Source organism: Ornithorhynchus anatinus, chromosome X2 (assembly GCF_004115215.2).
Source record: "Ornithorhynchus anatinus isolate Pmale09 chromosome X2, mOrnAna1.pri.v4, whole genome shotgun sequence".
NCBI classification, from domain to species: domain Eukaryota; kingdom Metazoa; phylum Chordata; class Mammalia; order Monotremata; family Ornithorhynchidae; genus Ornithorhynchus; species Ornithorhynchus anatinus.
The window spans coordinates 8,212,902-8,224,265 of NC_041750.1; the positions used below are offsets into that span (position 1 = coordinate 8,212,902).

Sequence of the window (11,364 nt, forward strand, 5' to 3'; positions counted from 1 at the left end):
CTCACCCACAGGCTGCTCTGATGCTCCCAGTAAGGCCACCTTGGCCTTTAATGTTCAAAACTCCCTGACCAACTTCCACAATTCACCCGGCTGCCTTTGGAAAAGATGTTTGCTCGGCACCTGCCTAGGACCAAACTCCAAAGTCTTTCTCCTTTTCAGACCCTCGCTGGCTCCTGTGGGAAGTTCGCCCCCTTTGAGATCAAAGAGAACATGGGCCTCGCTCCTCTCTGTCGGGTGGCCTTTGACCAGGATCTCTCCGATCAGTTAGACCAACTTCTCCAAGAACAGAGCGACAGATTCAGTTTCTTGAAGGACCTCAAGTGCCGGGAGCCCCACCATTCTGGGCCCACCTTGGTTAATAACCGAAGCGCCGACTCGGTCAACAGGTTAGTGCATCAGTGAAGCTGGACGGTCCTGCGGATGGAGGGGCCGGCCAGCCAGAGGGGGATATCAGCCTGCAGGTGTGGGGAGACTTCGGGTGGATCCCTTTGGGATCCAGCCCAAGCTTCCTCTTCCCAGGAAGCACCTTATCATCAGAGATGATCATCCGGGGAAGCTCATATTTCCACGCCAAGAAGTGGCATGGCCTCGTGGAAAGAGCCCGGGCCTGGGAGTCAGAGGACCTGGATTCTCATCCCGGCTCCGCCACGTGCCTGCTGTGTGACCTTGAGCAGGTCACTGCACTTTCTCTGTGCCTCACTTACCTCATCTGTAAAATGGGGATTAAGACTTTGAGCCCTATATGGGACAGGTACTGTGTCCAATCTGATTTACTTGTATCTACACCAGTGGTTAGTACAGTGCCTGGCACATAGCAAGTGTTTAACAAATACCACAATAATAGTAATAATAATTATTTTCTGGGCCTCAAAAATGGGCATTAAATCCTACTCCCCCATATTTCCACCATGAGCCTCATGTGGGACGGGGAATCTGTCCATACTGATCTACCTCAGCGTTTGGAACAGTGCTTGGCACGCAGTAAGGGCTTAACAAATACCTTTATTATTATTTCCAACAGGAGATGGAGAAGCTTCAGTTGATCGGTGATATTTATCGAGTGCTTACTGGGTGCAGAGCCCTGCACTAAGCACTTGGGGAGGGTACCACGCAATAGAGTTGGTATATATGACCCCTGCCCACAAGGAGAAGCAGTATGGCTTAGTGGAAAGAGCACGGGCTTGGGAGTCAGAGGACACGGGTTCTAATCCCAGCTCCGCCGCTTGTCTGCTGGGTGACCTTGGACAAGCCACTTAACTTCTCTGTGCCTCAGTTACCTCTTCTGTAAACTGGGGATTAAGACTGAACCCCACGTGGGACAACCTGATTATCTTGTATCTACCTCAGTGCTTAGAAAGTGCTTGGCACATAGTGCTTAACAAATATCATTATTATTATTATTATTAAGGAGCTTACAGTCTAAATAGCCCAGTTCATTAAAGCTCACAAGTTGCCGGCTAAGAATGGTGGTAGTGGTATTACTATTACTCTTATGGCATTCGTAAAGCATTTACTCTGAATCTAAGCACTGTTTTAAGCACTGGGGTAGATACAAGTTACTTGGGTCAGACAGAATTCCCTGTCCCAAATGGGGGCTCATGGTCTTCAAGGTGTTCTTATAGGTTTTGCTCAAGTCCCCTCCCCACCCAGATTTGGGCCACTTAAGAGGTGGAAGGGTGGGGAGAGTAGACTGGGCAAAGGGGTCTTTCCAAGGAGCAGGTAGGAGTTGGGCTCTAGCTCTTTTCAAGCTTGGCTGCTGAATGTCCCGTTTCATTTAGCAGTGACATTGTGATAGTGGAGAATGGGAAAGTGGACAATGTTCCCGAAAGGAGGAAACTGGGCCGGATGAAGCTCCTGCAGTTTTCAGAGAATCACCGGCCTGCCTATTGGGGAACGTGGAACAAGAAGACTGCAGTCATCCATCCTAGGAATCCCTGGTCCAAGGATGAGGTACACGGGTTTCAACTGGCATGGTGTGTGGGTGTTGGGGTGTGTGGGTGTTGGGGGATGTCCTTCTTCCTCCTGGTCCAAGGATGAGGTACATGGGTTCCACCTGTTGGGGGGTGGGGAGGGGCCTTCAGTCAGTCAGTGGGATTCCTCGAGCACTGACTGGATGGCGAGCACTGGACCCATTTCATTTGAAAGAGGCGAGGGCTGGATTTTCACAATTTACTCCTTTTGTGTGTTTCTCTCCCCGGCTCCTGGAGGGGCCAGTGAAGCAGAGTCCATGACTCATTGACCGGGGTAATTTTTTCCCTGCAGAGGCTGCTGGACTATGATGTGGACAGCGATGAAGAGTGGGAGGAGGAGGAGCCAGGAGAGTCTCTGTCCCACAGTGAAGGGGTGAGGCCTGCTCTGCCCAGATGGGGCGAGGTTTGAGTTTCCATGGACACGGCCGGACCGACGCCCCTACCTGGGGGGCAAGGGGGAGGGTTTGGGGCCCCCGAGGTTGCGGGGGGAAGCAGGAACACCCTTGGATTTACCTCTGGGGTTCAAGCCCTCCCCTGCTGTTTACAAGAGATCAATTCCCCCCCTCCAGGACGACGACGACGAGGGAGGAGAGGATGAGGATGACGACGATGGCTTTTTTGTGCCTCACGGGTACCTGTCCGAAGATGAAGGAGTGACTGAAGTAAGTGAAGAGGAGACTTTGGTGCTGAAAGCAGTCACCGGCTGGGTGCTGAGCTCCGCTCTGCCTAAGGCCGGTTGGCAAACTGACCGCAAGGCCCTAAGAAACCCGTGACTTTCCAGCTTGGTGGTAGTGGGGGGCCGGGAGGAGCGGCGTGTTCTAACCAGTGAGGGGTATCCACTGGAGAGTCAGTGACTTCCTTTCTCACCGGCTCCTGGCTGCCTGAGCCATTGCCCCTGAGTGAGTGGGAGCAGCCGGGTCCAGAGAACCACCAGATTCTCCCGAGTTGTGGTCGCCGCCATTTAGGCGAGGATGGAGCTGGGAAAGGTGCCACGAAGGAAGGACAACCAAGATGATTGAGGCGAGGCGAAGCCGCTACCCCACGAGGATAGACCCGAACGGTTTAGAACTCTTCGGCCTGGAAGGGGACGCGGGGGCAATCGACAGACTCGTGGAGCGGGAGGCCTGTCCCATCCTGTCGTCTGTCCGTCCATTTCCCTTTGCCTCCTTCCCCCCTACCGCCCAATCCAAGAAAAATAGAATGAAGGAGCACTAATTGGATCTTGCAGAGGGTAGATGCAAAAAGAAAGGAGAGGAAGCGCTGGCGGGATTTAGAGAGAGCGACGGAACAAAGGAGGTCGGTCGGTCGATCGTATTTTTTGAGCGCTTAGAGTGTGCAGAGCACTGTACTAAGAGCTTGGGAGAGGACAGTATAACGATATAAAGACATGTTCCCTGCCCACGACGAGCTTACAGTCTAGAGGGGGAGACAGACATTAATATATATAAATACGTGATATATAAATAATCTAAATAAATTACAGAAACAGGGGTGGTGGTTGTTATTCAGGAGCGCCAACCTTGCATCTGGACCGTCGGGGCAGAGGAGGCGAAAAGGGAGTTTCTCTCGCCCTTGGCTCCCCAAGTCCTGTGAGGAGGAACCGCCATCTGCCCCACTTCAACCCGAGCGGCCAAGGGGACCCGTGGGGGATGGGTCCAAAGCCGGAGCTGTTGCGGCTTTGGGACTCCCACCACTCCCCACCGGGGCCACCCGGTTGCCGTGTCTCTTGCTCACCTTGGGCCGTGGATCCTGGCCAGACAATGGCACGGTGCTTCCGGCCCCTGGGCCGCCTGGGGATATTGCGCCCAGGGTTAGGTTAGAAGAAGCTCTCGTGCTCAACCCCGGCGAGGTCACGGACGGCGGCGGTAGTGGCGTTGTCGTCCTCCCCCTCCCCGTCATCGGAGAGGGGCGGGAACCGGAGCCGTCGTCCCGGCTTGGGTTTATTTTCCCGAAGGGCTTTCCGAGCAGTGGTCTTCTCTGCCACCAGGGATGCCCGTTCTTTATGTGGAGCGGGGAGGAATGGGGAAAGGATGGTAAGGGGCTGCTTGAGGGTGTCTCTTAGTTCAGTGGTGGTCAGTTCCTTTATGCAGCCTCCCAGTTGCTGAAGTCTTCTGTGGGCTCAAGGCTCCTTAGGTCATTTTGGATGGGGGAAATTCCCATCCACATTCTTCCTCTCCCAACTGCCTAGTACGGTGTGCTCCATACAGCGTGACACTCCCCCCCCCGCCCACCCCCGGATATTGAACTTACTCTGTCTGCTGCCATCTCATCCTCATCCTCGTGCACTGCTGCTTCGACTGAGCTAGTCCTTCCCTGGTTTGCTGGGCCACACTGGACCCAACACCACCCGCTGTGGGGCGAGCATTCTCTGCTCCCCCCAGCCCCGTTTGCCCTGCCACTTGCCCGTGTCGTCTCTGGTCCGCCCGGGCTGCTCTCGGAGATGGCGGCAGCAGAGCAGAGCAACTCACCCTGGTGGGCGCCGGGGAAGGGGACGGTCGACCCCCACAAGACACCGGGCTAGAGGTCGCTCGGAGCATCCCACAGGCCAACGAGGCCTATGGGAACCCCACAGGCCGGCGCCCCGTCCTGCCGGCCAAGGGCCAGGAGCAAGACTGTCGTTTTGCCTTCACCCCCGGCTCCTTTCCGGCTGCAGGGGGAGCGACGCGGGCTAACTCCGGCCGTCTTTCCCGCCCGGAAGGCTGCGGGGGCCGAGAATGGGCGCCTCCGACCTCCGCTCCCACCATCCCCCCAGGAGGCAGAGAGGCGGGGTTTATTCTCTCCGCCCCTCGTGCCGTCGAGGGCTCTGAGGCCCAGAGTGGTTGAGTGACCTGCCCGAGGTCACCTAGCAGGCTAGCGGGCCCGGAGCCCGGGTCTCTCGACGCGCAGGCCGGTGGCCTTTTCGCCGGACCGTGCCGCAGGACCGTGGGGCGGGGAGACTGGTTGACCCGGGCCCCGGGGGCCAAGCCGAGGTCTGGATCGCTCGATCTGCCGGGGGGGCCGATTCAAAGCGCCTCCCCTTGGCCCGCAGGAGTGCGCCGACCCGGAGAACCAGAAGGTCCGCCAGAAGCTGAAGGCCAAGGAGTGGGACGAACTGCTGGCCAAGGGGAAGCGGCTCCGGGTCCTGCAGCCGGTGAAGATCGGCTGTGTCTGGGAGGCTGAATGGAGCGGCGGCAGCAGTGCAGAGCGGAAAGCACTGCAGCATTTCGCCGCCTGCATCCTGGACTCGGCCCTCCCCGAGGAGTGGGAACAGCTCCAGAGGAGCGGCCGGAAGGGGAGGAAAGACCGACAGAGTGAGTGGGGGGTGGGGGCCTGAGGGGAGGGGAGGTGTGGCCACATGGCTCCTCAGGGCAGCCTGGCAGAACGGGCCTCCCCCCGTTGACAGGGGGCTGGTTGTGGCCTCCGACTCAGGAGCCTGACGGAGACAGCCCTCCGCGCTCACTGACCCAGTGCTCGCTGGCTCTCGGAGGCCGGCGGGCGTGAGGCCCGGAGCTTTGCTTTCCCCAGGGTGGCAGCAATTCAACCCGTTTCTTTCCCCTCCTCCCCTCCTCCTCCTCCCCCCTCCCGCCCCCCCAGTCCTGAAGCAGTTGCTCCCTCTCTTACACGGGAACATCAACGGAAGCAAAGTGATCATCCACGAATTCCAGGAATGCTGTCGGCAGGGATTGTTCAGCCGAGGGAGCGGCGGCCCCGACAGCGATGCCGCCGTCAGCCCCGCCAGCCCCGGCCCCTCTCGGCCTCAGACTCCCACCACACCTGCCGAGGACATAGTCATCCCCTCCAAAGCAATCCTCAAGCGGATTATTTCCGAGAACTCTGTGTACGAGAAGAGGCCCGATTTCAGGATGTGCTGGTATGTCCACTTGGAGGTGCTGAAAAGCTTTGACCAAGAAGACCTCCCGGTGCCCTGCCAGTGGAATTACCTGACCCCGGTCCCCTCGGCGGCCAGAGAGGACTCCGGTGGCTCGGGTCCGGGGGCCACCCAGACCCCCCCGGTGTCAGCCAAAAGGAAGTCCACGGGCAGCATGTCCATCACCCGGTTCATGAAGAAGCGGAGGAACGCAGAGAAGGTGAGGCTTCCGCTTTTCCGGGGAACGGGTCGGGGGAACCGGGAGGGTGACAGAACCCCGCCGTCGGGTGGGATGAGAAAGGCTCGGGTCCCTCTTTCTCGGGGACGCAAGAGGGCCGCTCTCGTCGGCGACTCTGCGTGTGGTGCTTTGGACCGGCGGGGAGACTAGATAGTCACATCCGTCCGTGAGCCCTGCCCCATTACTGAGGTCCATCCAGTCCGCTCTGCCTGCCTGGGACAGAGGAATCCAACACTTGTGTCCCTCCCGGGGTTATCGCCGGCCTTTATTGAAGGCTTACCATGTGCAGAACACTGTTCTAAGCGCTTGAGAGAGCACAGTATGTCAGAATTAGCAGACACGTGCCTGCCCACGATGGAGAAGCAGCGTGGCCTGGTGGGTAGAGCATGGGCCTCCGAGTCAGAAGGACCCGGCTTCTGATCCCGGTTCCACCACTTGTCAGCTGTTCGACCTGGGGCAAGTCTCTTCACTTCTGTGCCTCGGTTCCCTGATTAGCTTTTATCTACCCCAGCACTTAGTACAGTGCTTGGTACACAGTAAACGCTTAACAAATACCATTAGATTTTTAAAAATGAGTTTACAGTCCAGAACGCTGTTGGGGTTGGGGCAAGTGTTCATTTGAGGAGAAGATGAAAGGACCGGGACCGTTCAGCCCGGAAAGATACGGGACTGAAGTTGAGAGAATTGTGACGGGTAGGTACGGGGCCAACACTGAATCTCAAATCCCAGTCCCAACCTGGGCAAAGCATAGGCTGAAAGAGGCGTCATTCCGAGCCTGCGTGTCTTTCCCTTCCTTGTCTGTGACCGGGCAGCTTGGGGGAAGCCAGAGGAAGAGCGTGGGGAATGTTAAATCCCGGAGTGCTGTGAGATCAAACCGAGCCTGGCGGGGTGGGGGCAGCCACGGTATTTCAGTTGAACCCAGTGACTTGGGCATCGGAACCCCCTTACCCAGGACAGGTGTTGCAACATTTGATTTACCTTTTGGAAGCGAGTAGACGGTTTTCAGAGTAAACCGGGCCCTCTCCACCCAGGACTCCGGAGTATGGTCACTGGTGGCCAAACCTTCAAAAGGAGGATGAGACAACTAGCCTCCCCAGGCCTTAACTGCCCTCTCCTGAGCGAGGTCCCCTCAGAGGGGCTTACAAAGTGACCAGTCCTCCACGCTTCCCTTGCCGTGGTTGTCTAGCTGCAATAGCTCCCTCAGGAAGCTCAGAACAAATGGGATCCAGCAGTCACCACCCTCCTGCCGGTCTCTCTCAGCCCCAGTCCGAAGACCAAGCGGAGTCCTTAATCTGGCACACTCCTGCTCCCCCAAAATGGTAAAGACACCAAACTGAAAATCAGACAATCACTATTTATTGAGCATCGATTCTAGGCCGAGTACTGTACTGAGCACATGGGCGAATACAATAGAGTAGGTAGAAATGATCCCCCACCCCCACCCCCAATGAGCTTACAAATGCCAGGGTGATGTAGTGAGGAGGTAAGATCAGTCAGGGAAGTCTTCCTGGAGGAGATGTGATTTTGAGTAGGGCTCTAAAGATATGAAGAGGGAGGGGCGGCCAGGTAGGGAGGGTATGACCCGGGGGTCGGCGGCGAGGGAGGCGAGAGAGAGGTATAGCAAGTATGTTGGTCTGGAGGAGCAAAGGGTGCGGGCTGGGTTGTAGCGTGAGAGGAATGAGGCTGGGGGGAGGGAGGGAGCTGATCGATATGGGGATGGATGGGCGACTGTGGGGACTTTTGAGGAGGGGGTAGACGTGTGTGGGTCACCCTAAAAACCCATGAAAACCACATCCCCGAGTTCCCCCATCTCCATTCTTCCTTCTCACCCCTGTGGCTCTTGTGAGCGGGGCAGCAAAACCTCCACTTGGTGAGTTCGCCTGACTTAGCTTCTTTTCTGAGAGATGTGCATTCAAAGTGATGATCGGCGTGGGGCTTGGCAGAGCCAGACGGTCAAATCAAAGGAGTAGAGAAGTTTGCAGGCCACATGGTGTTCGTTACCCGCTGCCTCCCCCTTCTCTCCCAACCCCATCCCTCCTCCATCTTCCTGTACACTAATCACCATTTCCTCGAGGTCTCCCTTAAGCCTGGTGTAAACAAAGATGGGGTTAGCGTGAGTGCCGATGGGGGTCAGAAAGCTGTGGTGAGTGGCCGCCGCCTCCATGGCGATTGTCCTTTCGGAGGATGGTCCCAGAAAGGCCGCCAGCTGATAGCACGGAGGGGATCCCCCACGTCCTCGGGCATTCGTGGTTCAGGTTTCCTGTAACTCGGCTGTATGCGATCAGTATTTAATCAGCACCTACCCTGTGCAGAGCGCTGTAGTAATAATTGTATTCTTTTAAGAGGCAAGCACTGTACTAAGCGCTGGGGTAGATACGAGATCATTGGATCCCACACAGGGCTGACAGTCTAGGAGAGAGAGCAGGTATTGAATTTACATTTTGCAGAGGAGGGAACTGAGGTCCAGAGAAGTGAAGTGACTTGCCCCAGGTCACACAGCAGATAAGCGGCGGAGTCGGCATTCAAACCCAGGGTCTCTGACTCCGCGGCCCAGGTTCTTTCCACTAGGCCACACTGTTTCTCTATTAGGTGTCTGGGAGCGTATATATAATATGCAAGTTTGATACACAGTCCCTGCCCTCAAGGCGACTGGTAATAAGCAAAGGAAGCAGCTACACCGAATGATTTGGGAAATCTACGTAGACAGGAGGGTAGAGGTGGCCTAAATGTTTCTCCCAGCAGCGTTCCCTTTGGTGCGAAGGTTTTGCAAAGTGACGTTTTGGTTTGGTTTGGGTTTTTAGGGGTCAGAAAGTGTTGGCTTCCCCTTAGCCCAGTCAGTTTCAGGGGGGAGGGGCTTCAAGGCCACCTAGCTCTTTTCTTTGCCTGGGTCCCAAATCCGGCTGACCTCGCTGCTCATTCCTTCTGGACCGTCTAGGTGGGCACCGTGGAGGCGGACGGGTTTCAGGCAGACACGGAGGAGGAAGAGGAGGAGGAGGAAGAGGAAGAGGAGGAGGAGGACGCCATCGATTGCATGGTGGTGGATGTGCCGGTCATCCAAGGTGAGGAGAAAGGAAAACTTGGGGGGGGTGGGGGTAGTGAGCTCGTTCTCTGGCCGGTCTGGAGAACGTTTAACCCAGTGGGAGGCTGGCGTTGTAATAGCACTGCTGCCCTCTGCCTAACAAGAGGGGAGTTGGATGGGTATGTGCTGTCCATTGCAGCTCAGCCCCAAAGGTCTGGAAAGTATTCACCTAGGGCCACATAGCTGGCTTTTTTCCCCTCCCGCCACGCTTTCTCGCGTGGGGCTCTTAAATTGCCCGCCTGTGTGCTCCAAGTTGCTTGCCCTGCCGTGCTGAGCTCTGAGCCCAGCCGGGAGACTGGACGACCCAAGTCCGCCCGAGGGGCAAAATGGTGGCTCTGATCGTGCCGGTCGGCTGTCCGGTCAGCCTGGGGCCTAGCAGGCCCGCCCCCTCCCACCCAAAAATGGAACGGCCTCAACTCCCCTTGACGTCTGGCCTGGCCCCGAATCCTCCGCCCCAGCCAAACCTGGATTCTAAGCAGAGAGAGCGAGGAAGCAGCCGAGCGGACGGGCTCGCTCCCAGTTTGCTACATAACTGGGACCCGTCGGCCGGTGCATACAGAATCGGGGGACTCGGAGGTATAGGGCTCGGGGTTCCCAGCCTTGTCACTTCAGGCGCCTTTTTAAAAAAAATAAAATTCTGAACTCTTCCAAGCACTTCATGGCATGAGACGGTTCAGAGCAGATAGGACCTGCCCGTCCACGGTATGTGCGTGCCCCAGCACAGAAGGTGTTCAATACAGTGCTGTGCCTATGCTAGGCACTCAAATACTGACTGATAAGGGGTGGGGTCAGAGTGGGTGATACACCCCTCCTTGCCCCCTCACCCCCTCCCCGGGTGGCAGCGAGGAAGAATGGCCAGATGAGGTGGGAGGTGAAGGTCTGCCCCATATTTGTCCGTCTAGCAAAGAGCTGGTGCTAAGAGAAGCGGCTCCCTGGGGCTCGCCCAGACTAAGTATAAATTCCATCTCTTCATGCTTTTCTGTTTAAAATCCTGGTTGGCGGGGGAGGTTTCCTCCAGGAGCCAGATCCCCTCTGGGGCGAAGGGGGCAACTCTCCCACCAGCCTCCACTTCGGGCAGGCGTCCCCTGTCAAAAATGACCCTTCGCTCTCCCTCTCCCCAGATTCCAAGTCTACATCCAAAATGGCTCCAGCATCGGACGGAGCAATGGAAACTGGGTCCAGCGGGACCCCCCCCACCCTCAGCCCAACAACCTCCGTGCAAAACTGAACCCTGCTCGCCGTTCCCATCTCCTCACCCCACCTCGTCTCTCTACGTAGAAGTCCCTTAGCTATCTCAGCTGGTATTAAGATATGTGAACATACTCTGCCCTTCCTTTGTAAAGAGAAGACAGCACTTTCTTCTGCTTCACTGATCTCTCAGCAGTGTGAAAGATTCATAGGATGCCTGGTAGATGCTCCTTTTTAATGATTATTTTAACCACCACCACCCCCCGCCCTTAATGTCGTAAAGTTTAAAAAAAAAAAAAAGCATTATCGGAACTGGGTTGGTCGGCGCAGAGCCACTGTAAAGGCACTGCGAGCATCCAGCCTGCTGCCAGGGCAGCATTACGCTTCTGTAAAATGGTGGAAATGTATAAATGCTTATTTTCTGAAATTTCCTTCCCCTCCCCCTCCTGCTGAGGTTGAGGTTTGCTGGAGCATAGCCTTCCCAGGGCAGTTGGGGGAGAGGGCAGCTGCCTTGCCAGGAGCTGGATGGAGAATCAGATTTTTTTTTTTTCGGTTGGGGGGTGGGGGGTGGGGGTGATGAATGGTGACTGGGATTTGCAAATGAATATCTCCTTCCCTCTCGTGTCCAGCGGGAAGGCAGCTGGCCGGACTAAGCCCTCGGCGCTGTCGACCTCTACCTGGTGTAGCCTTTGGGCCCATGCTCACTGTGTGGGCTGAGGTCCAGCACTGTAGGGAAGTTTCCTTCAGCCACGGTTGACGCCACCTCCCACTCTAGGCTCTCCCCTTCCTGGCCCCTAACCAAGCATCTCTCCTCCTCCACCTCCTGCCCCACTGGGCACACTGGGTCCGGGAATGACCTGCCAGAGCCTCATCTTTCCACACCTCCCCCTTCAATACCAGGGTGTGCGGAAAAGATAGCACCATGCTGTTGACTGGAGGTTGTTCCCAACCCGCCTGGGGGGGGGTGGGGGCGGGGAATGCACCCTCTGCTCTATCCAAGCTGGAGGAGGTGGAGGTTGTGGTCCCGGCTGCTTCGGCCTGC

At 56.7% G+C, this 11,364-nt stretch overlaps 1 protein-coding gene across 3 annotated transcripts in view; it reads left to right on the forward strand.

Annotated features, from left to right (window-relative positions):
• Nucleotides 1–10,737, forward strand: part of CHAF1A (chromatin assembly factor 1 subunit A) — a 33,690-nt gene extending 22,953 nt beyond the window's left edge. For 2 of the 3 annotated variants that reach the window (XM_029052693.1, XM_039910438.1), the window contains 8 exons: nt 160–386; nt 1,779–1,950; nt 2,263–2,343; nt 2,540–2,632; nt 4,999–5,260; nt 5,544–6,037; nt 8,991–9,114; nt 10,256–10,737. In XM_029052693.1, the coding sequence (XP_028908526.1) occupies nt 160–386; nt 1,779–1,950; nt 2,263–2,343; nt 2,540–2,632; nt 4,999–5,260; nt 5,544–6,037; nt 8,991–9,114; nt 10,256–10,362 (1,560 nt within the window). In that variant the 3' untranslated portion in view covers nt 10,363–10,737. The remainder of the gene's footprint in view (nt 1–159; nt 387–1,778; nt 1,951–2,262; nt 2,344–2,539; nt 2,633–4,998; nt 5,261–5,543; nt 6,038–8,990; nt 9,115–10,255) is intronic. The other variant, XM_039910437.1, reaches the window with a different exon arrangement.
• The last annotated feature ends 627 nt before the right edge of the window (nt 10,738–11,364 follow it).